Below are 25,651 nucleotides of genomic sequence, written 5' to 3' on the forward strand. Positions count from 1 at the left end.
CAATATGCTCAAACTTGTTTGGCCTTTGAGGTGTGCTGCTGCATATAGGAAGCCAACACAGTGTCAGGGAGACTTGAGCAAGACATGGCCTCCACCTATGTACCAAGACAATTAAGGCTTGGATTATTGTTCTGAGAGGTTCTGAAGGCAGAGTTTTACTTTCCACAGGAGAGGGAGTTCACCATGTCTCCATGCTCTTATGAGTTTCTTGGCGATATGTTCTTTCAAGAAGAGTCTGGTGTCAATGGTAAAACGAGGTGATTTTATGTTCGGTATCAACTGGCAGATGAACCTGTCAAAGTTGATTTAAGAGAACTTAGCTTGAACTTGTGATTGTTACTGTAGGTGATCAGGAGGAAATCCTTCTTGATTCGGTTGAATAATTTAAACAGTCTTTAAGGTCTTGGTGGCCACCACTGGACGGAGAGTTAACAATGGTATTGGGATGTGATATGTGGGAAGAAAGCAGTGAAGCACTGAGATCGATGTTGCTACTGTGCTTCCAAGTAAAGTCCTAAAACAGTTGCAGAAACTGCATCCTGGTGTAATGGAGGTGTTCCTTACATTCATAGAAGGTCATTTATGTATGTATGTATGTAGTTATTTATTTCTTTATCAGTAGTTCTATTTAGCAGAAATCATGCCAATTCAGGCAGCACAGTGTTTTACCTAGTAAAGAATACTCTCAAAAGTAGAAGTGACTGCAGAGGCGGCTCTGCTGGTTGAAGATTTATTGAAAACTAATTGCTTTCCAAATTTATGTATGGTTTGGCATGTATTACACATCATCCTAGTTAAAAGGAATGTCGCTACTTTCAATATTCTCATACATTTACACGTGCTGACCAGGTACATGAAATAACTAGCTAGTGTGTGAAACTTAGGTAAGCATGTTGTCCAGGTTTCCAGCTCCTAACTCAGTCTTAGTGAGGGGACTAGTCTTATTCCAATCTTACTACCCAAAGTGTTTCATAGTAGGAGTCGTTTCAGCCCCCTCTTAAAGGTGTAGTTGGACAGGGTTTTTCTGAGTTCAGGAAAGATGTGATTCCAGATTCTGGCCTCTGCACAATAGAATGATTCACTTAACTTTTTCTTTTTAGTGAAATCTGCGATTTCAAGCATGGTATTGGCTTTGATTATAATGACTTTTTGCATGCCTGAGCTCTTTATTATCTAAATACAGTAAAATATACTTTACAAAATAATGGTGGTTATGCTCTCTATTTCGCACATCCCAACTGCAAACATCATATTAATGGAAACTGTAGTATTTTAACACGCACATTGTCCAATAGGTGGCGTTCTGGTGTACACACCCAATCACCAAGGGTGTAAATGCCAGACTGGAAATAATGCAAGTGAGCCTAGACTAGTTTGTAAAGGTTACCAGGGCACACTGCCGAAGTCCAAAGAATCTTGTACTTTGCATAAAGAGTGCATAAAGTCTCCAACACGTATTGGTGATAATTTATGGTTTATTCTTCACAAGAATGAAGATTCCATTATGTGATTTACAGCCAACATGTGTTTCATCTTCAAGACTTTCTCAAGGCTGAAAAGGTTAGTGTATGCACATTTTAGGTTGTATATACTGACAAAAACAGTGAAGCATAAGAGTATCAAAGTGACCATGAGTCCAACTCTTCGGTGAGAAATTATTGTATCACTCTCAGATTCATGTGATGAAACATAGAATGAAAGGCCCATCACCATATCCAATGTGCTGGATAGTGAAATTGTAAACAATTGAAAAGAACAAGGTTCTCATGCAAAATACACCAGTTGTGTCTAAAAATCTCAGATCCAAAAAAACATTTTTCTTACACCATAAAGGTGAGGAAAAAAGAAACAGGGAATACCGCGGTCCTAAATTGTGAATATGTGATCAAAATAGTGTCATGAATCTGTGCGCTAATCAAAAGACAACGTGCCCTGATCAGAAGATATGCATCCATATGTAAAGCATATAAATCTTCAATTGAATATTGAAAATCAAAAGAGATCCTATAAATCAACCAATATGAGTCAGGATAGTATCCGTCAAGAAGTAATTAGAAATAACCCAAATAGTAAATGGGTCAGTTACAAATCAGCCAGAAAAACATTATTCAATAAAATATAAAACACTTTCTGATGGGTCAGTTTCTAGATAAGAAAGAATAGTATGCGCTTCATAAAACATGGGGGCTCGTATAATGTGGCCTTAGAAAGTTTGTGCCACCTAATCATCTGAGAAATGTGAATTTATGTCATTAAGGGTTTTATGTACCTGACACTTCCAATACGATGCTCCACATTGTGTGCCTGTGCCTACCGATCTAGAAATCCCAATAGCGCACAGATTCATGACACTATTTTGATCACATATTCACAATTTAGGTCCTAAATTGTGAATATGTGATCAAAATAGTGTCATGAATCTGTGCGCTAATCAAAAGACAACATGCCCTGATCAGAAGATATGCATCCATATGTAAAGCATATAAATCTTCAATTGAATATTGAAAATCAAAAGAGATCCTATAAATCAACCAATATGAGTCAGGATAGTATCCGTCAAGAAGTAATTAGAAATAACCCAAATAGTAAATGGGTCAGTTACAAATCAGCCAGAAAAACATTGTTCAATAAAATATAAAACACTTTCTGCTGGGTCAGTTTCTAGATAAGAAAGAATAGTATGCGCTTCATAAAAAATGGGGGCTCGTATAATGTGGCCTTAGAAAGTTTGTGCCACCTAATCATCTGAGAAATGTGAATTTATGTTATTAAGGGTTTTATGTACCTGACACTTCCAATACGATGCTCCACATTGTGTGCCTGTGCCTACCCATCTAGAAATCCCAATAGGATTTATTAAAAAGCAGTAACTTCTGAATATATTGACCAGGCCATGGACCAAATCAGGAATATATGTTATAATATCAGAACCAGGCATGACGAACAGTTTGTTCCATAGATTGAAACTAGCAGTAAGCCAAGGTATTGTCAGTGCATAAGAAAAAGGTGCTAACATAGAACTAGTGACACCAACATACATATAATAATATAATCTGTGATGTGTATCCCAATTTCAACAATAGTCGAAATCTCCGGCCATGATAAGCCTGTGAACAACAAAAAGAAGGAATGAAGACAAGTGAGGTATTTGTTAAAGAGATGCTGATATGGAGATCTACTTACTCAATAGAGAGGCTGCTTGCCTCTCAACTAGTAACAGTAAAGTATCTCATGCAAAAGCGATGTAGCTTGCCCCAAGAATGTAAACAGAAAGCTGTTCACATAAACGCATAAGAGTTAGGCCAATAGTCATGCGGGATAAGCCAACAAAGGTATTACGATAAGTTAAAGAAAAGCTAGCAGGGTATGGTAGGCCTCTAGAAAAACAAAGATAATAAACAAAAACAGGTAAGGTGCTAGTTAACAAAATACCAGCATAATAATCTAAGACTCCCTTAAGAGTCTGCTTGCCTCTTGATTCACTTGAAGATATTCTGGAGGACCTTAATATAGACTCCAACTTGAGTGGACTCAAAATGGCATCCAAATTTACCCCAATTTCAGCCCTGAGGAAGTCATTGGGGTATTCCCCTAAAGACGAAACACGTGTTGGCTGTTGGCTCAGTTGAAAGAACTTTATCAACGGTGTACCGCAGAGTTTGTTTGTTTCATCTTATGAACCTGATGTATTCAACTAAAGAAGTTTTACCATTTTACGGAATACAGAGCACTAAGTGAATAAATTACAAAGACTAGAAAATATTATGAAGAGCTGTACACTAATTCTTTCCTTTTTGGACTCTCAGCATTGTTGTACAATTTGTGAAGTGACTGTGGCATGAATTATTCTTGTGAAATTACTAGATTATTGAATTTACTACATTTCAGTGAGTGCTTCACATATATTTTTTGTATCTTTCTCTGTTTACTTGGTAAACCTGTTAGGGGTCTGGGTGGTCCCCTGTGAGTGCACCGCAGTTGAATACTTTGCCGTACTAGGTCCTTGAGCGCCTTTCTTTTCCTCTGTTTTTCACACCCCTCCTTTATATACTTTTTTCCTCACCTTTATGGTGTAAGAAAAATGTTTTTCGGGTCTGAGAGTTTTGGACATGACTGGTGTATTTTGCATGGGAACCTTGTTCGTTTCAACTATTTACAATTTCACCATCCAGCACATTCGATATGGTGATGGGCCTTTCATTCTATGTTTCATCACATGAATCTGGGAGTTATACAATAATTTCTCACCGAAGTGTTAGACTCTTGGTCACTTTGATACTCATATACTTCTCTGTTTTCCTCAATATGTACAACCTAAAATGTGTATATTTTAATCTTTGCAGTCTTGAAGATGAAACACGTGTCGGCTGTAAATCACATACTTGAATCTTCATTCTTGTGAAGAATACACCATAAATTATCACCAATATGTGTTGGAGACTGTATGAACTTGTTATGCAAAGTACAAGATTCTTTGGACTTCTGCTGTGTGCCCTGGTAACCTTTGAAAACTGTAAAATATACTGAATGCCCTAGTCATAGCTGACTATTTTACTAAATCATTGGTAATTACACTTGTACAGAAAACCAATGCTGAAAGACTGTGCAAAGGGATCATGCAGGAATGATTCTGTAAAGCACATATTTAAGAGGAAAGCTACCCATTTAGCATTTTTAAGAAAACAATGGAATCAAATGAAGTAGGGTAGCAGTGCAGGAGCCACGTGGAGCTAGAAGTGAAGTGACAAACACATTATTGAGGGATTAATCAAGTCAATTTTACAGTTTGAATAAGTAATTAGGCCCATATTTATACTTTTTTAGCATTGCATTTGCGCCGCTTTTTGACACAAAAACGGCGCAAACTTACAAAATACAATTGTATTTTACAAGTTTCTCCGCTTTTGCGTAAAAAAATTAAGCAAATGCAGCGCTAAAAAAAAGTATAAATATGGGCCTTAGTATTTAATGTGGTGAGTCACTACTTGGACTGATGCAGAACTCAATCTGTTATGTGGCAGTCGTGTGTTGTTGTTGTGCTAACCACGTGAAAACTCGAAACTAAGGATTATGAAAAAATATAAAAGGACAGTAGAACAACCCTGGGTAGATGTAATTATTATGCACTGAAAGGAAAGCACCAAAATCTGTGCAATGTTTTGTTGTTGAAAGGGTGAGAGTGAAAAGATTCAGTTAGTCAGAAAAGAAAAGTTGGTGTTTTGTGTCGCAGACTAACAAAGCCAGTGAAAATGATTGGTATAGTGTTAGTTGAGTTAAACATGTTGGATATGGGGCTAATGCCCAAATGTCCTAGTCCTGAAGAAATTAGTATGGATAAGAGACGGGATGTGGAAGCATGTCAAAACCAGCGAGGTAGGAAGTGATATATTAAGGGGAAAAAATAAGTGATCAGCAATAATGAATACTTTTCTCGGGGGCTTCCATTGTTGGGTAAGTTATCTGTTTTATTACAGGGCAAGCAACTGTGTAAAGAGGCAGGCGATGAAACGATGACCAAAAATCAAGCAGAATATTATGACCAGGAATCAACAGGATCTAAAAGAAGAAAGGGAATGGGACTGAGGTGTTCGGTTTGCTCAAAAAGTCTGCCTGTGCATTTTAAGGAGTATCCGATGTAAATACTCAGACATAAGATGGTATTTTGTTATTCAGCACGTTTAAATGGAAGGAGTGCATATTTTCTGTGTTCTATGCTGTTCCAGTAAGAATTATTTTCATTCATAAACATGGTGAGAATGAGTAATATGTGGAGGTAGAAAGCTGTACAGAGAGATCAGCGTAGAACCTGGGGATATAATTGATGAGGAGATTGCTATTATAAGGGTGGATTCGGCTCCCTTACTTATCTAATTGAAGATGGAACACATGCTATGGTCCACTTTGTGATTGTACCATTATCAGACATATTCTGTTGTTTGGTCCCACAGTTGACCAAGGCAGCACTGTGGAATCAAGCTCTTTGTTTTGCCCATTAGGCCTTGCTTTCTACCAGTCTGAGAGGCATGAAAGGCACAATCCATACATACACAGCTGCTCATATCTTATGATCTGAACCTGCACATCTGAACCTGATGCCTACGTTCTTATATTGCCAGATGGATGACCATTTTATTTTTCTGTTCAGGTAACTATGATGGGGGATAGCGTTTCTCTGTACTTAAATGCTCTCCCTAACTACCCTAAAGTCAGAGACCTGGCTCTTCCGAAAGTAATTTACGATTAGCCTCCTACAGTGTTTTATTTACCAACTTATCACTTTGAGGAATCTTGTTGCCACTGTAATGATCAGAAAGCTTAATTAACTTAACTTATTATTATCCCAGAATAGATGAGAAGCCACGTCTGCGTTTCTGCTGATTAACTAGGATTCCAGTTGTTGCCCCAAGAACAATGTGGTCTCATCTTTCAGAGACTAAGAAGAAGTAAAGGTTTTGTGTCCAAAAAAAGTTTTTCTCTCCCTAACAAACCTATAGTCACACTAGATTGGCCTTGGATTATTAATCGTCATGGAGCAGCCACAGACATTCCCACTCCCACAACTGACCTCACTTTTTGTCCAAAATCACATCCTTTGCATGTACTCTTCTCCCAGAGTATCCAGTTGGTCACAGGGAGGGAGACACAGCCCCACTTCTTTTTAGTTTATGACCCTCTCCCACCTAAATAGCCCATCTGTTTCCACTCTTTTAATCTACACAATGTAAAAATACATAGGGCCATATTTATGACCCTGGTTGCGTGGTTGCATCGTTCTTACAAAATCACTGTCTTGCGTTACTGTACCCTGGGAAGGCATTGCATGGGCGTTACGTGGGTGTTCCCATGAAACTCTTATGGACTTTGATGCATTTTCAGATTTACAAGACGTTGTACACTTGGGAATGCGCCAAAATGCTATGCCTTCCCAGGGGAGGTGCAAGGTAGAGAAATATCTTTATTTCTCCTTGTTTTTCCTCTTTCTATGTGTACTGCAGAATGCCTCCATGATTCTTTTGTGTAGGAAGGTGTCCCTTCCTGCACAGTAACAATCCTGTCTATGACAGGGGAACTAATCTTTCTCCTCTTATCAATTCATTTTCAATGAGTATTTCATCCCTTATCTACCAAACGGCGTTTAGCACTTGATTCATGGCATCATTCTATAGCCAAACTTTATTGACACAATCCATTACCTCTAGAAGCCTTTCACCTTCTGTAATTCTTTTTCTGCTCTTGCCTGCTAACTTTCTGTACTTCTCCCTCTTCCATAGTCGTTATGAAACATCCCATTAATTCCCTTGAATTTCTATAACCGGTAAGGCCATGCAACTTAAAAAATCCACAACTTGTTCTGTACTCCTGGCATATACTGTACCTCATATTTTTAAGGTAACAGTCCCTGGACATATGAAGAATACTAGATGTACAATATAGACCCTGTGCGGTCAGAACATCAGTGAGAGGCCTTTGGTCACACCATAATAAAACAGGAATGATTTAATCCCCAAACACATCTAAGAGTTTCTCTTTCAATCACAGATTACGTTTTCTCAACAGGTGTTAATGCAAGAGATGCAAACAGAATCACACTTTCTTTACCCATGTTGTCCAACTGTAATGGAGGAGAGTTGCATATGTCTTAATTTAATGTATACTTTCCCGTGATTACTGTGACCACTCTAATTTAGATATAATTATTAGCAATAGCCTAATTTGAAATACTTTAGTTGAAAATTTGTCCACAACCTTAGAATATGACTAAGCCGAAAAAGCTCTGTTAGGATAGCACCGCCCTGATGGCTTCCTTCAGTTCCTTCTTTGGTGTAATAACTTCTGAACTAACTTCATGTCTGAGATTTCTGACACTCCATTTGTGCAAACTTACATTTAGCCAGTTCTGCTGTCAAAACTTTTTTTTTCCAAAATTCCCAGAACTTCCTTTAACCTCTCATCATGATCCTGTTTCATTTTTTCATATTTTCTCCTATTATAAAAATGGTGTCTTGGAAGATCATTATGTTTTTGTATCCTTGAACGGTGTATACATAAGTCTCAGAAACATTGCAGAAGCCGAAGCCAACCAAACAGAAACCCTTACAAATCTGTAATAAAGTTGGTTAATTTCTTACTTTCAAGGTGTGAGGGAACCAGATGGTAATCTGCTGTGAGATCTAAAGTAGAAAACCACTCCATACCTTCTGTGAGTGATAATCGTTAATTGATCCTAGGTAATTGAAATCTGTGTGCCATAACGTTCTTATTAAGACCCCTTAGCTCAGTGTTTTCCACTCAGTCAGACAATTCCACCTGTTCTATAATTCTACCCTGCTCTACTTCTTTTTAATTCAGCTGTTACTTCCTCTTTTATTATCAAGGGTGCAGTTCTAACTTTATGCACACATGGTTGGACATTCTCTTTCATATTGTTTTATGCATTAAGCCATCTATCAATATCTTCTTTTAAAATACTACTGGAAAATTACTTCCTAATGTTGTACCTATGTGTTTGTCACTCTATTAGTGATACAGATTCAGGACCATTCGAATCTTATAGCATTCCCAGCCCTTTTGATCCCACCACCCACGTTCAGATGATATATATATACATATTCACACACACACACACACATATATATATATATATATATATATATATATATATATATATATATATATATATATATATATATATACTTGAAAAACCAAAGGTTACAAGGATGCTATAGTTAGGCTCACATTTAAAACGTACAAAACCATAGAAATTCACCTGTTATAGTTAAAGTTATCTCAAGTAACTGTAGCTCGTGCCCTAAAGTAACTATAACTCGCCCCCCATCAGCTCCCACCAAGCAAAAGGCAATAGCTATAACACTGGGTTGGGCACCCCGGGACATAGCAGGAGCCGGCCTTGGGCCAACAGTGGTTCCTGGAGAGGGACAAAGTGCAAAGAGAATAGCCTTGGGTGGGTGGTGATATCCGGGGCAGTGGGAGAATTGTGCCCCTACCCCTGCATGAAATTGCATTTAAGCCCCGGGAAGGTGGTGGTCCCTAGGGCTGCAGGGTGGTAGGCAGCCCCCACCCCTGCATTGTATTAAATATAGGGGTAGCAGGGGGCTGCTCTTGGGGGGGCCAAGCGGCCCCTCCTGCATTAAAATGGGAAAGCCACCAGGACCTGAACCACCTGGGGGCTCTATAAAAAAACAAGCATAGAAGCCTGTGCTTGTTTTTTTTTTTTTTTCGCTGGATCCACCGTGAATCTTGGTGAAATTTTTTATTAAAAATGCTTTTTAGCTCGGGTGGTGGGGTCCTACTGGGACCCAGCACTAAAGCTAATGGGTCAGGGTGTCCCTACCCTAGCCCCTTTTGTTTTACACTTTTGTCTGGGACTTGGGTGAATGAAACCGAGTCCCAACATGGCTGCCAACACTTTCTTGTTGAAGTGTTGGCAGCCAATCAGATCTCAGCACAAGATTGGAAGGGGTTGTGAATCCTTTGCGTCCCTATATATACAAATTTGGATTTCGGTTAATTTCTTTAAAACTACTGAACAGATTTACACCAAACAACAAAAGGCCTCTTTCTGGGCCTAGAACTACCATTCTGCCAAATTTGTTGTAATTGCATCCAGTGGTTTCAGCGCTATAGCTGTTCAAAATACCTGTGGAAAAATTAATGGGGAAAACGCATTTTGGGACCCCCCCTTTTTCTCAGCCCCCACTTGACAGATCACCCCTAAACTTTTCAGAAAGCAACTGAAGGGACCACTGTTGTTTTCTGAAATATTTTGTCAAGATTCACCAAACAGCTCCAAAGTTATTAGCAAAACAAAAAACGCTTTTTCAATAAAAACTAGGTCTAGTGGCAACCGCCACTAGGTAATATATATGTATATGTATATATAAATATATATATATATATATTACACTCTGCATTCCCTCCTTTGAATTCAAACTTATGTTTACAGAAACCATGCAAATTGATAGGCTCCCTGGTAAAACCTTTAGGCCTTGTATCAACACATTCCAGTTCTTAACCTAAAGCTTTTTTGCACAGTTTTCCCCAGACCACGTTATTGACAATTGTGTAAGGTGACCCTGAGCTGGTGATCAGTTCTACTTTAAGCCCTCCGATCACCATGTCACATACTGGCTTCTTTCTTGATTCACCTCCCGCTTCCAACGCTTCTTCCGAAATTCTTAGTACCAAGGTGCCCTCCTTAACCCCTTAAGAGTTGTCTTGTGTAACATCTTCTACCACACACTTAGTCATGTTACTTTTCTTTTTACAACAAACTCTAAAAAAAAATGTCCACCATGTAGTCAGTTATTGATTGTGAGGCATAGTTATCAAACACCAGATGGTCAGAACTACAGCACCTATAACACTTCCTGTCAAGAGCTGGTCTTCTGGGTGATGCTTAGGCTGTATTCTTGATTTAAACAAAGGTACTGCTATCCCCAGAGGCAGTGTCGGATGCCAGAATGTAACAGGAAGGACCTTCTACCCAACCAGGCCATGGGAGCCAGAATAGAGAATAACAATTGGAACAAAAAAGAACATGAAGTCCAGTGAGCGAGCAATGATTCAGGACAATTGCGACATAACTGGTTTTACAATGAAACTTCCTTTAATATTGAAAAACAGGATATGACAATCTCAGAAGTGTCTGCCATCTTAGAGTGGGACCAGTGCTTTAAATGGAAAAATAGAAGTGCAGGTACTCTGTAATAGAGTACCTGCTTGTTTCTGAGAAGTGCCGGTACCCTCCAATTAAAAGTATTACGTTTTTCTTGAGATATGCCGGTACTCTCCCTCTCAAAATAAAAAGTGCCGGTACTCAGTACCGGAGAGTACCGGCCCATTTAAAGCACTGAGTGGGACGATAAGTAAATACACAAGTAGAATAAACCACGCATAAAGAAAAATAACTATAGTAAATAATAAGGATTACTGAGTATTTTCAGTAAATACCCACAAGATTCTCATAGAGGTGACAGATATTTAGTTAAACCAAAAAATCGAGTTCGGGAACCGAACGCGTAATTTCAAGATGTCCACCAGTGAGTACGCCTTTGCCCCCTGACTATTGCATGGCTTGCTGAGGAACGGGCTGCCACAGGGAGGAAGATTAGAAGAACTGCCTCTGCACCACTGTGTGCTACATAAAGGTAAGGTTTTAATCCTTACACTTCCCTTTTATATTATCCGATTTCCGTCTGTCATCTCCACTAGTATAAATGACTTCTTAATATTTATTTTCAGTGTGCTGCTCTTGTTTCTTATCTTTCATCTGCCTACAACATCCTTATTCGAATTACTATTTAAAACAGTTTTCACACACATCCCTGTCAATTCAGCTTTCTTAACTATTGCCACAACTTCCTTTCACTCCATCTTTCCAATGACCCACAATCAATTCTGTATGTAAGGAATATTAGTCCTTGATCTCTGATCAGTTTGTCATGCAGAGCTCCAAATCTACTTGTGAGGGCTAGTTTCTTTAGAACTGATACATATTTTCCAATGTTTTCATTAGGGTCTTGTATTGTAAAAATTAAAATAGGCAATCGCCACACAAACAATAGGTTAAAGATTAATACTGAGATCCTCATTGACCATCAGGTCTTGGTTTCTTCTTGATCCGGCAGTAAACGTTTAGGCCCCTGAACCCAGACAATGCAATAGAATGTTCCATTTTCTGTCTGCAGAACATTCTTCATCCTTAAAAGTTAATTAGGAAATCTTTCTCTCTATTCTTCCCACTGCATGGTGGAATCGCCCCCATTAATCGTGTGTCTATGTGATTATAAGTAAAATCAGGCCGATTTGAGGAAAAAGCTGTTTACTTTTGTGTCTCAAGTTTATATCCTCCTTGCGACATAAACAATTATCTGTTAAAATACCAATTGTCACGCGGTATGCTGACCTTCAGTGCTCACCCATTTTGTAATTTAATAAAGTAGCCTGCATTCTCCGGAGCATGTCTGCATCCTTTTCCTGTATATTCAAAAATAAAATACACATATCAACAGAATGCAGGTTATGTAGGATGTCTTTGTGTGTTAACATTATTTGAAGATTAAGGGAGATAGTTAACAAACATTTGCGACGCTCTTGCGCCATGCAACGGAATGCAAGAGTGACGCAACTCCTAAATTAGTCACCTTGCATGTCCTTGCCTGGCTTGATACATTTAGAGTAATGCAATGCAGTACAATTCACTGTGTTGTGTTACTCTGCCCTGGGAAGGCATTCCATGGGTGAAGCGCTCCGCTCCGTGGGCAGGATGCAATCACCCTGGACAAAATAGATACAGAATCTTTTTAAACTTTATTTTGTATGCCAAAATCAGTGTGTCTCTGACACAAGTCCGCTCGGAGTTAATGATTATAAAGCAAGTAATTGCATGTCAAGGATCCTTTTTAAAATGTTGTTTTAAACTCAGATCGGCAAAAGAGCACTGCCTAAATAAACCCCAGTGGGTTGACCTAACTAGAAGTGGTGTAAACTTGCCTGCATTTCATTATTTGTAAGCAGGTCTGACCAATCTCCAAGCCGAAAATTTATAGAAAGCGCCTGTCACGTACCTGTTTTAAAAAAAAATCTTAATAAAAATATGAGGAAATGATCACATTGCCTGGATTTACAGACACTGAAAAAATGCTAAGGTGCCTGGATGGTTAACAGCTATACCTCTTTGCACAGTCAAGCTTATAACTCAACAGGATACACTAGTTTTATAAAAACAAATTCCTGTTATTCCTCTTTGGTTGTCACCCCTCCCTTGACTATGCCCCAGTGTGTGATACAGTGAAGGTAAGCAAAACATGCAGACTTTGCAAACAAGCAGAAGAAACTTTAGTTTACGTGGTCTACATATACACGGTCCAACTATTAGAAAGGAGAAAAAGACTCAGAAAACTGTTGAACATAAGACACATAAAAACATGTCGACAGCCATTATTAGTTCCCTAAATCCTAAAGACTTCATTTTAATGCTCACTTTGTAAACTTTCTGATGTTGGTGGGCATGTAATTAATGGCGTGAGCAGTCAATTTTTTATTAACATTTTTTTAATCAAGTTCTATTTTAGATTGATTTATTTGTGTGTTTTTGTAACACATGAATAATTTGATATGCCTTATCATGTAATGATTTTAAGTAATCGATCATGAATAAAAATGTATATGATCATTTGTGGCAATCTAAGGTCCTCTGCCATTTTGGGTGCATTAAACTTCACAGTTTTTACATTAGGTCTATCGTCGTTCAATGAGAAGAGTTTAATGTCTCAATAAATTTGGCATAACAATTGTGCAGGGACTGTGAGTGGTATCATACTCAAGACATAATTATTCTTCAGGATCACCATCATCCCAATTAATTGGAATCAACCCCAAAAGGATAGCTTCAGTTCCTTCCATCTTTGAAAGTTTAAGTTCAGTTGATAAGTAATTGGGTTGAGGTTGTCAGGAATCTTGTTCATGGTGCCTGTATTCAGCAGTATTCACAGGTATCGAAAATTATGCGTAACTCATTTGAAGTCATATTGTTTAATTGCCATTTTAGTATCATAAAGTGGCATGGGCAGAGATTGACATTTCGTTCAGATAATTTTATAACCATAGAAACAGGAAATTGTGCTCATATGTGTCATAGTTGAAGGCATTGGAGTGCTGGGTTTTGTTAGTGACAGCATAATGTCATCTGCATAGAAGGCAGCTATGATGTGTCATGCAGGTCTTTGGATTCCACTGATAGATTGCAGTTTTCGGATTGATACTGGTAATGGTCCGAGTGCCACAACCACCACCCAGATCCACCCCACCTGCCAAATTTTGGAATGATACCCACTGTACACACACCCTTGTGGTTGCTGTGATTCCCCCAAGTGCCCATCCAGCTCAGAGTAGGCCACCACCAGTATGCAGGCCATCTGGTCAGGTTCTGACAGGCACCCCTTCCTTGTTGGGAGGTCATCCCCAGCTGAGCCTCCGTGATCTTCTATGCCCAGCGTCTCAGGTCATCCCACCATTTCCGAAAGTGGGCGCTTCGCCTGCCATAGACCCCCGGGGTCTTCGCGTCCTTCGCGATGACACGCCATAATCCCTTCTTTTGATGGGCGCTGACCTGCAGAGGCAATACAGACAGGAGAACACCATTAAACAAACAGCCCAGCCTGTCACACAAATGGCCCACCATACCCATTTCCATTACCATTGGCACACATATCACCCGGCGCACACCATGTACACCACCACAAGACACCTGTACTCACCTGTTGGTCTGGAGGCCCATACAGCAGTCTGTGCTGGGGTAGGACCCCATCCACCAGTCGCTCAAACTCCTACGAAGTGAAGGCAGGGCCCTATCCCTGGTCACACAGGCTATGGTTGGTTCCAGACACAGATCACAGCAGCACACACAGTGTAGATGTTCTCCTGTTGAAGGCCAGGAAACAAGTGAGGCATCAGATAGAAAATGGCGGTCATGTCCCCAGCGGTGTACAACGTCACGGCTGGCGCAGATCCCTATTGGCCACTGTACTCCATAGAGCCCCATATTATTCAATGAGGAATTGCACGGCGGTGCAAGACCGCCTTCCGCCACGACACCAAACGTCAGTGGAATTACCTCACTTCCACCTGCCCCTACATACAGGACAGGCGGTCGCCATTTCCAGGGGGTGGGGAACACACAAAGGTCATTCATTGCATCACAGATTAGATTGGCAGCTACCTCACCATTAACACTGTCCCATTCCATAAGTGCACCAAGTATACAGAAGTTGTGGTTCGATTGTTCCAATTATGACAGCCTACTCACTCTTCTGTCCCTTGGATACCTACCACTGCAGATGAATAGGAGGTGGAGACATACCCCTGTGTACAGACCCCTACACTTAAAAAAAAAAAACTGCTTTATTAAAAGCAGTCACGAACATGGAGGTCTGCTGACGACAGCAGGCCTCCATGTTTGCGAGTGCCTATACTCGCTATGGGGCCGCAATTTGCGACCCACCTCATGAATATTCATGAGGTGGGTCATTGCGACCCCATAGCGAGTTGCAGTCAGTGTCTGAGACACCGTACTGCATACCAATTTGCGAGGTGCAAAGTGCGAGTCGCATGGACTCGCACTTTGCACCTCGCAAATTTTAAAGTTGCTACATCTGGCCCCAAATGTGGTCCCTCAATACTTGCAGGTGACTCTGGCTACCCAAACCTATCATGGCTGCTGACCCCTGTGATGAATGCCAGGACAGGGGCTGAGGAACGTTATAAAGAGGTACATGGGCGAACCAGACGGATCATCGAGAGGACCTTCGTCCTCCTGAAGGCCGGCTTCAGGTGCATCCATCTGACAGGTGGATCCCTGTGCTACTCACCCGAGAAGGACTGCCAGATAGTAGTGGCATGCTGCATGTTGCACAACCTGGCCCTCAGACGCCATGTACTTTTTCTGCAGGAGGAGGAGACTGGAGATGGCCCTGTGGCAGCAGTAGACCCTGAGGACAGTGAGGGTGAAGAGGCTGAGGATGAGGACAACAGAACATCAGTTATCGGTCAGTACTTCCAATGACACACAGGTGAAACAGTGCAACTGCACATTCCTATGACTATTGGTGTATTCTGTGTGGCTGTATCGTGATGGCATTAGCTTCCTTTGCATCTCAACTTACTGTCACCTATGGTTTGTCATTTTACAGATGTTGGTGATATAACAATTGTGGTCTGATGTGCTGAATACAGCCAGGTACAGGTCATTATTTCTATGCTCTCACAGTGTACAGTTCATTTGCACTAGATGTGACTGTTTCCATAAATACACATTTTCAATACATAAAACACTAGTAGTCAAGTTGTGTTCAAGGGTGTTTATTGCAGTGCTAAGAAATTTAGGGGAAAGTGCAATGGAATGGGTTGATGATGGAGGAAAGTCCAGGGTATTGTTCTAGTCTGTTTGTAGCACAGGTGCAGTGTCCAAGGTGTCATAGGAAGGAAAGAAAAGGCAGTTAAAAGTGGACAAGGTGACTGTGTGGGACACATGGGGGACAATCGGGAGAGTCTAATTTCCTGGCGGTGGTCTTGGCAAGTGTCTCTGGCTTCTGTCTGTTTGCAGGGAACATTTGTGGGGTGGTTCAACTTCTGCAGGGGCAGGGGTGCTGGTGGCCTGTGGGTCCAGTGGCGGGCCTCCTGCCCACTAGCTGCAGCGGAGGTGGAGGGCTGGTCAATGGACTGGCTAGTGGTAGGGGCCTGCTATGGTTAGGTTGTTGTTAATGGCCTGGAAGTCCTCCCTGATCCCCTAATACTGTCCCTCCTGCAGCCGCCTGTTCTCCTGCACATTGTCAAGGATCTGGCCCATCGTGTCCTGGGAATGTTTGTAGGCTCACAGGATCTCAGAGAGTGCCTCCTGGAGAGTCGGTTCCCTGGTCCTGTCCTACCCCTGGTGCACAGCAGGCCTCCCAGTGTCCCTGTTGGCCTGTGCCTCTGTCCCCTGAAGGGTGTGCCCACTGCCACTGACCCCAGGTCCCCAATTGTCTTGGGGATGAGGTGTGGACTGGGGTCCCTGTACAGGTGGGAACACTGCTGATTGACGTGTCCTGGGGACAGAGGTGGTGGTACGCTGGATGGGTGCTCTGGTGTTGGATTCTGATGGGGGAGGCTCTATGGTGGACTGTGAGTGGGCTTGGGTGACCAGCTGTCTAGTGGTCCCTGATGGGCCAGATAGGTCATCCAGATCATGAAGTCCAGAGTTACTGTCATCACTGGGGGCATCTTCTGTTGGGGGACTGGATAGGCGTGGCACCTCCTCTCTGCTGACATTGGCTGACGTACCTGTGGGGATGTAAGTGATGTATTATGCTTCATGTGTGTGACATATTGTACATCCCTGGCTTCCCCTCTATCGTTGGTGTTGCCCTGACACCTTTTGTTTGTGTATGGTGATGTATTGTGTGATTGTTAGTTTCCCTATGCTGTGCATGCTTTGGTGATGGGGGTCCATGCAGGGCTGGGAGGGCTGGGATGGCTGTCCATGCATTGGTATAGCATGCAGGGCGTGGCATTGGGGTTAGTCATATGTGTAGATGCAGTATGTTGGATGGAGTGGAGTGATGGTGAGGGTGTGAGATGGAATGCAGGTATGAGAAGTGATAACTGGTAAATGTTGACTTACCAGTGTCCAGTCCTCCGGCAACTCCAGTGGGTCCCTCAGGATGGAGTAATACCAAGACTTGATCCTCCCATGCTGTGAGCTGTGGGGGAGGAGGTGGCGGTCCACTGCCAGTCCTCTGTATGGCGAGCTGGTGCCTTGCTGCTATGGAACGTACCTTCCCCCGTAGGTCGTTTCACCTCATCCTGATGTCGTCCCTTGTTCTTGGATGCTGTCCCACGGCGTTCACCCTATCCACGATTCTCCGCCATAGCTCCATCTTCCTTGCAATGGATATCTCCTGTACCTGTGCTCCAAAGAGCTGTAGCTCTACCCTGACAATTTCCTCCACTGTGACCCTTAACTCCTCATCGGTGAAACGGGAGTGCCTTTGTGGGGACATGGGTGTTGTGTGGTGTGTGTTGGTGAGAGTGTGTTGAATAATGTGGTTGGGTGTGCGTAGTGGGGTGCGTGAGGGATTTATGGGTGTAGTTGTTGCAGTGGTCTTGGTGTCAGACTTGTGGCAATGATTTGTATTCATAAAGTTTTGTGGGTAATGTGGGTGTGTGTTTTATAGTGGTGTGGGTGTGGTGTGTGTGTGAGTGTCAGGTGTGTGTCTTTAGTATTGGCCAATGTGGTGTTGTTTTGTATGTGGGTGTCTTTCTGAGCGTGGCTGTATGTACCGCCAATGGTTTACCGCTGTTGAATGTCCACCGTGGTGATTCGTGGGCCATAATGTGGTGGGAGTTGTTCTGTTGGCGTAATAGTTTTGGTGTTGGGCCCGCCACTTTATCACTGACCTTTGGGCTGGTGGATTTGTGTATGTGGCTGTATTCTGTCGGATTGATGTGTGTGTGTCATAGTATGGCAAACAGATATTCGCTACCGCGGCGGTATGTTGGCGGCCGTCACCGCAGCGGAAAGCGCGATTTACCACTAATGTCATAATGAGGGCCTATGTCTATATGCTGAAATGGAGCGGTGGAAAGGTTCAACTGGTCATCAAAATCTCATGAATGGTAAGCCCGATTGGGAATTGCATATTAAGGTGACCGTATGGTCATATAGTACTTCGATTTGTGAAGCAGGTGGAGTTACACCATGTAAGGTCATGAGATGATTTCCCAAAACTAAGCGCACTCTTAGCAGGTTATTTAAATCAAGGAAAGGGCAGTGGTTCCCGGAAAATGTCAGAGAGTGGATTAAGAAGGCCCATGAAGGATATAAGAGACATTTGGATGGTAGGAATGAGTGGGTCCTGTTTTGTTTGCAAGCATTAGTTTGCCCCAGCATTCAGCACCTTCTACATTCCCAAAACTATTTGTGGAAGTTTAGAGTGTAGGAGTGTAGGGGCAGTTGAATGCTGTCAGTGAGTGTCTAAAGGCACCTACATCAATTGGAAAAGTAAATACATTTTCTTACAAGTCTCCTATGATCCTTGGACACGTTCGCTAGGGACCACTGCGGCAGGACAACATGGTAGACCAATCTGGGTAGAAAGGGTACCACATTATAACTTGTCTGAGGAAAGAGGTACTTTTGTCTACTTCCTTCACCCAAACTGTGCAAGATCTTTGCTTTGCATTAGAAATACACCAGCCTATGGAAATTGCATTTTCTATGTCACAAAGCCCTGGGAAGGTGTACAATTATTCCCTTGCTTCATCGAGGGATAGAGGGCCTTGTATAGTGACAGAGGATAATTATGACTGGTACTACAATAAGGGAGAGGCTGTTTAATGATTAATGTATGGTGTATGGGAACCCATTGATTGTTCTTTTTCCGTGTACTATCTCACTATGATCACCAGACGGCAGCGCAGCAAGTAAAGTTGCTGTGCTGAGTTGAGTGTAAGGTAGAGAGCTGGGCTGTACTGCTCTCCCTATGCTGGCGCCATTTTGGTTGCCATTCACCAATGCGGACACCCTTGCGCGTAGTGCAAGGTTGTCAGCATTTTGAAATGCATAAGTTGTATCCTGGAAATGGTCCCTTCAGGTACAAAAACTAGGTGTTTTCCTCTTTTTATATATACTGTACAATGCAGCACACATAAAAAGTGGAAAAAACGAGGAGAAATGAAAACTCAGTACACCTGCCTTGAGGAGGCACAGCATTTTTGGTGCCAAAGCCTTTCTGTAATTCTTTGGTAAAACCCTGAAAGACTGCTCTTCATGTCTTTATGTGAAGAAATTTAAAAAATATGCTGTACAAAAGCTGTCACTCCGGCTAAAATTTTATCTGATGCTGTTGATGTTAGCTGAACTCTAGACCATGCACCTTCGGAAATAACCATTTTCATTATCAAGCTTACATGCAAGCATTGGTAATGCCTATAGGTCAGGCTTCCTAATAAAAAATGCTTTTTGTGTCATTGATTGGTTTGTAAATTCAATGCTTCATCGTACATGCATTCAGTCACTCACCTTTGCACTCATCCATCCATCCATCCACTGATTCATTCTTGTATACACCCTCTGACACAACCACAATAAAACATACTCACACTCAAAAGCTTGAAATCATGTTTGAGCAAATTCAAACCATTAGACCAGCATGCACTCTCTATTCAAAATAATATACCAATTTGCATATAATATTACAAATAATTGAATAAAGAAACAAGTGAGGGGCCCATCCATTTTTTCACAGTTGAGAAAGATTTATTTAGTCCAAAATATTAATCACAAAAAAGGCCAACGGCAGTGACATGCGCGACGGGTGCTGCTGCACCCGCTGGTCAAACAACATTGGCGGCGGCTCCTCATGGAGCCGCCCTTAATGTTGTGGCCGTGTTCCCCGCCAGGCCGGCGGGCAGCACGCCGGCCTGCCGGGGAGTTCATTTTATGGCCGGCGGATTTTCCAGGAGGCTGGCGGTCGATGGAAAGCCCGCCGGCCCGAACACGGCAGGAATTCCCGCCGTGTTCGTAATGAGGCCCTAAATCATTGGCTTGTCACCATAACCAACTCAGACCTACTCAGTTGGTCGTTGGCCTTCCTACAGGGCAACCATCATGCATACTATGATAAAATTACAAAAATGTATAAAACCAGCACTAAACAGCCTAATAAAGGATTTCTATAGTGAAAATCGTCTATCCCCATGGGTCAATATAAAAAATGTCCTTCCCTACTATGGTAATCTGCACTATTCCATGTACCAAAATACCTACCTATAGAGTTTAGCACAGTTTAATAACAATCCACCCTTAAAAATATACAGCCTTTAACATATGCTTTATACAATAAGAAAGTAAGGCCTACTTTCTTTATCATATCTTTTCATTATAAATAGGTCACACCTAAGGAATCTGACATAACTTTTCCCAGTGAACCGATAAGGCCTCTAGCCTTTACCAATGGCTCTACACTATATACAAAACAGGCCTACTGAAGTGCACATATGGCAATCATCAGGCATATATTTATAAAATTACAAATATTTACAAATTACAAATATGTACAAAATTATATCTGGCAAATTACGATTTGCGTTGAATTGTAAATCCCAACAGAAGAGTATTGCAAACTCGATACAAAGCATTTGTAAATCTAGGCTACAGTATTTTAGTGGAATCATACACACTTTGCCCAATTAGATTCTGCAGAATGCCGCACACATAGAAGCAGGAGAAAATGAGGAGAAATAATAAACATATTTCGCCTCGCTAAGCCTCCACTGGGAAGGTGTAGCATTTTGATGTATTCTCAGGTCCACCACTCATGGTAAATCTGAGAATGCATCAAAATCCATGGGTGGATGCATGGGAACACCCAGGCTCCACTCATGGAGCGCCTCCCTGGGGCAGAGTAATGCAAGGCAACAACCTGTGCTTCCTTGAGTTACACCAGATTTACAAAGCCACGCAAGGTGGCCTTGCATGGCTTGGTAAATCTAATTCTAGGTTTTGAGTTATCCTGTGTCCCCTTGCTTGGCGCAAGAGTGACGCAAAACCTTTGATAAATATGCCCCTATGTCTCCTAAGAGGGCCTAATAAGGATCCTTGCACAGCCAATCTTCTATGGCCACGGTTTGTTACATGGGGTAACCAACACCTAGATGATTGCCTACAACAGTAACATGAGTGTCTAAGTAACAAAATACCTATCTGTAGCCATTAATATAGAGCAATAAAAAATATAAAATCACACTTAATTTATATTGACCTTAACATATGTCTTTCACAATAAATATGTCAAATTTCATAATATACAGACCAGGCCTACAGCCATGATCATTGGCTTGCCATTATAACCAATTCAGTCCTGCTTTATCGAGTATATGCTTACCACAGCCAAAAAGTACAATGCAAACAGGCCCAGATTTACATAGAAGTCAAGCAGTGCAGGGCAGCAAGTTGCTGAGCTGCACTGCTTGAACAGGAGAGAGCCCAGTAGCACCATATCTACAACAGCCCACTTTAGGCACCAATGCACCAACGTAGACACTGTTGCGCCATAGTGCAAGGGTGTCTGCATTGTCTGAAGCATAGTTTTTGTACTGGAAGGGGTTGTCCCTTTCTAAACGAAAGCTATACTTTAAGGCTTTTCCTACTTCCTATGTGTGCTATACAGCGCAGTGTGGTAAAGTACAGTAAGGCCCGCTTAGGGCCTCCATTTTAAGATGCGCATTTTATCTTAGCATTTCTTTTCTGATAGGGACCTTTTACATGCCTTTTCATGCATGGGATAATGTACTGAGAAATCACTGTACATGCTGCTTGTTTCTCATAAGTGTTAATGCTATATAGTCTGTACACTACGTCTAAGGCTGAGCACATAGAACGCAATGCCCTGATTATCCTGATTGCCCGTGGAGACAGCTCCACACATGCAAATATATCATAACATTGAGCCTGCACCTTTCACACAGTGTGACACGAACAGTGTTTGTAATATAAAAACTGCATCTTGCCACATTCTCCAGAGGCGCACTTCTACTGGGATTTTCCTGGAACGCGTCACACAGTGCCCAATAAAAAGCTTGGCTGACTGATGCTGATCCTGGCCTCTACCTTTCACAGGAAAATAGCTTGCACTACACCAGACCAGTTTCCTGGCATCCCAGTACATCTTGCCCATGTAAGGGTGGGTCGGGCTGTCCCAATTGACCTGGCAGAGAGTACTCCCTCTATGCTCTCAATAGTGTAGATAGTAACAGATAGAAGTGTACCAACACAATAACATTACCATGGTTGAACTCTTTATCTCTTTCACTATTTTTGTAATGCTGGTTACCATGCTTTGTCTCATTTGCCTAATAATTGAAGCTCATGTTTTATGCAAGAATAAGATTGTTGCAATAAATGCTCTAAAAAACATTTTCTTGTGTTTCATCTTGGGTGTGCTGAAAAGGTAGATCTGTTTCCACGTTCATCCTTCGCAGCTGGTCACCTAGACTGGTGCAATGACCCAGTGATGCAACAAGCATTGGCAAAGCCAATATGTCTTGACTATGAGAGCTATTGGCTTTAGCAATGTTTTGTAACCCTGCTTTACAGAAGCACATATGATTTGCAGTATGGCTAAAACTCATTTAAACAAGCACTATGACCCAGCCAGGGCTAATACGCTTTTTTTAAGTGCATTAGCATTGGATGCATCTTGGTCTTTTTTAGGTCGAGCGCCCACGCATTTTGACCTGTTGTGAGTATTATGGGCATTTAACAACGCCCACCTCATGCCCATCACTTTCACTCATTCGTGGGCTTGCCTTTCCAAAATCACTTGATGTCATTGGTAAATGCTTTACGTTTGTCCCGTCTTGAGGCTTTTTTTGTCATGCCTTGCAGACTGCTCCTGCTACATGAATTATTGTATAATTGCTGATATACTTCAGCATTGGTGAACTATTTTTTTATTTTGTCTCTCCCCTTTTGCTGCATGGAGGTCATGGCACTCACAGCACGAACAGGCACAAAAGCACGAACTCGATCTGCGCTATTGGAGCGCTGGTCACATTGTTCACAGTTGCCTAGGACAATGGGACCAACACCAAAATGTTCAGCATGACACACTCTTGTCAAGGTCATCTCTGGGTCCCCACACTAGGGTAGTGGAGACCCCAAAATAATAGCCCTTCCTACGATCCAATGTCTTTTTAAATGATCTTATGGCTGTAACTTTTGTTTTACAGCTGGGAATAGCTTGTGTTTTAAGGGCCTTGTTTGTAATATCATTAGTATAGGCCTGCTATTTATGAAAATGTGCAACACACTATGCCCTCTCGGAGCTAAATATATGGTTACACTCCATTATTTATTGCCATTTTCTTTTTTGTGTGGCTATACCCTATAGGAGCTAACTATATAGCTACATGACCATGTTTCTTACAAATGCTATTTTCATTGTGGTGTCCTCTAGTGGCTGTTCTAAGCATTACAGTCATATCAACATACTAAAATATTTGTGGCACAGAAACTTGCCCCATAATGTTTTGCAGGGCATTACTTTTACAAAACATTTTTGCTCATAACTCGGCCTGTGGTGGTCCTAGGCCAATGGGACCACCATCAAAACACTGACCACAATGTGCTCTTTCTGTCTACACCATTTCCATGTCCCCACACTATATTAGTGGGGACTCCAAAATAATAACTCCTTTCCACCAGTCATTATTTTGTTAAACTCTCTCAAGGCTAGAACTTTTGTTTTACAGCTCATAGTAGTTTGTCGTTTAAGGGTCTTATTTGTTATATCATTGCAATAAACCTGCTAGCCTTAAAAATGTATAATCCCTCCAGGGTCTAAATATATGGTTATGCTGCATTATTTTCTCCCACTTTTTCCATGTGGTGATGCTATTTAAGGGGTGACAGTGTTGTTACATGACCATGTTTCTTCCAAATGCAGTTTTTACTGTGGTGTTCTCTAGAGGATGTTCTAAGCATTGCAGTCAACATACTAAAATATTCAGTGCACGAAAACTCGCCCCATAATGCTTTACAGAGCATTACTTTTACAAAACATTTTTTCTCATAACTAAGCCTTTGGTGGGGTTAGAACAAAGGGATCACCTTCAAAACGGTCTGTCTACATCATATCTGGGTCCCCACACTAGGTTGGTGATGTCCCAAAAAATAATAACCCCTCCCACCATTCTGTGTATTTTAAGCTCTCTTTGACTAGAACGTTTGTTATACAGCTGGTAGAAGTTTTGTTTTAAAGACCTTGATTGTAATATCATTGCAGTAAGCCTGCTAGCCCTAAAAACGTCCTTTAGGGGTTAAGTATATGGTTACACTGTATTACTTTTTTCCGGCTTTTTTTCATGGGGTTACCCACTTCTGAGGCTGGCAATATGTTTATATGACCATGTTTCTTACAACTCATATTTTTGTTATGGTGCCCTCTAGGGGCTGTTTTGAGCATTACAGTCTAATGCCAAAAAGTTTATTTCTGATGAAGGTGGTATTCTACTGCAATTATTTTTGCAGATTTAAATTAGGATGCTAAATGGCAACATTTTCTTTTTTTGCTGCAGACAGAGGAAAAAGGTAAATGGAAGTACTTTAGTTATATGCAGGGGCCACTGGAATTATGTGGCAGTAAAAGTTGAAATTATGAGGCAGGGTTGACCTATTTATGTGGCATGGAAAGCCCAGTAACGAATTTACAATGCCAATAGTTCTAACTTAAGCAAATGTGAGACCTATTACATTGTAAATGCTTGTTGATTATTATTATTATTGGTCATGCTGAAATACAGCTTGGTTTCAAGCCATTGCCAGACTCCACAATGCTTATGCTGTACAGGAAGAGCCAATAGTCTCAAAGGCGAGACCTATTGACATTGCAAATGCTTGTTTAGATTTTCAAGCCAGAACGAAAAAGGGCTCCTATCACTATTCACAGATGGAGCAGGTTCTCATTCTGAATGATATTGAAAAACATACATCTGGATGTACTGGGCACCAAATTAAATAAAGGGCAGATTTATAAATATTGGCGCTGCACCTGGTGAGGGGAGGGCATAATTTTGCGTTATGCTAATGCCTGTTAATGCCCTGTCCCTAAAGCCATGCTGGACCTGCAGCCTGTATTCTTGTTATAATCGCGTGGATGATGAAAAGGGGGGAAAGCTGCACTTAGGTTAAATGCGTTTTTAATAACAATAATAAACTTAGCATTTTCATTGTCCAGGACCATTCTGAGTATGTAAAACAATTTCAATCTTCTCTCTTGTTTGTGTTTCGCAGTGCAGGATGTTCCGACATGCAATATGGGCGGAGTACTCCGGAAAACTGGTTGAAACCCGGAATGGCCAGTGGAGCGGTAGGCCTGTGTAACCTGGGCAATACTTGCTACATGAACGCCGTGTTACAATGTCTGTGCAGTACATCCCCGCTAGTGAAGTATTTTGTGTCAGGAAAGCATCGACCAGCTATAGTTAGGTAATGCAGCACTATCTATGGGGGTGCAGAATTGTCTCATGGTGCACATATAAACAAGCAGGCTTTGCTGTAAAAATAAAATAAAATAAACATTAGTAATGTGCT

At 41.5% G+C, this 25,651-nt stretch overlaps 1 protein-coding gene across 2 annotated transcripts in view; it reads left to right on the plus strand.

Moving 5' to 3' along the window:
* The window catches only part of USP50 (ubiquitin specific peptidase 50), a 233,775-nt gene that overhangs the window by 70,479 nt on the left and 137,645 nt on the right, over positions 1–25,651 (plus strand). For both annotated transcript variants that reach the window (XM_069222542.1, XM_069222543.1), the window contains exon 2: positions 25,352–25,546. In XM_069222542.1, coding sequence (XP_069078643.1) covers positions 25,352–25,546 — 195 coding nt within the window. The remainder of the gene's footprint in view (positions 1–25,351; positions 25,547–25,651) is intronic.

The sequence above is a fragment of the Pleurodeles waltl genome, chromosome 3_1 (genome assembly GCF_031143425.1).
Source record: "Pleurodeles waltl isolate 20211129_DDA chromosome 3_1, aPleWal1.hap1.20221129, whole genome shotgun sequence".
Classification (NCBI taxonomy): Eukaryota; Metazoa; Chordata; class Amphibia; order Caudata; family Salamandridae; genus Pleurodeles; species Pleurodeles waltl.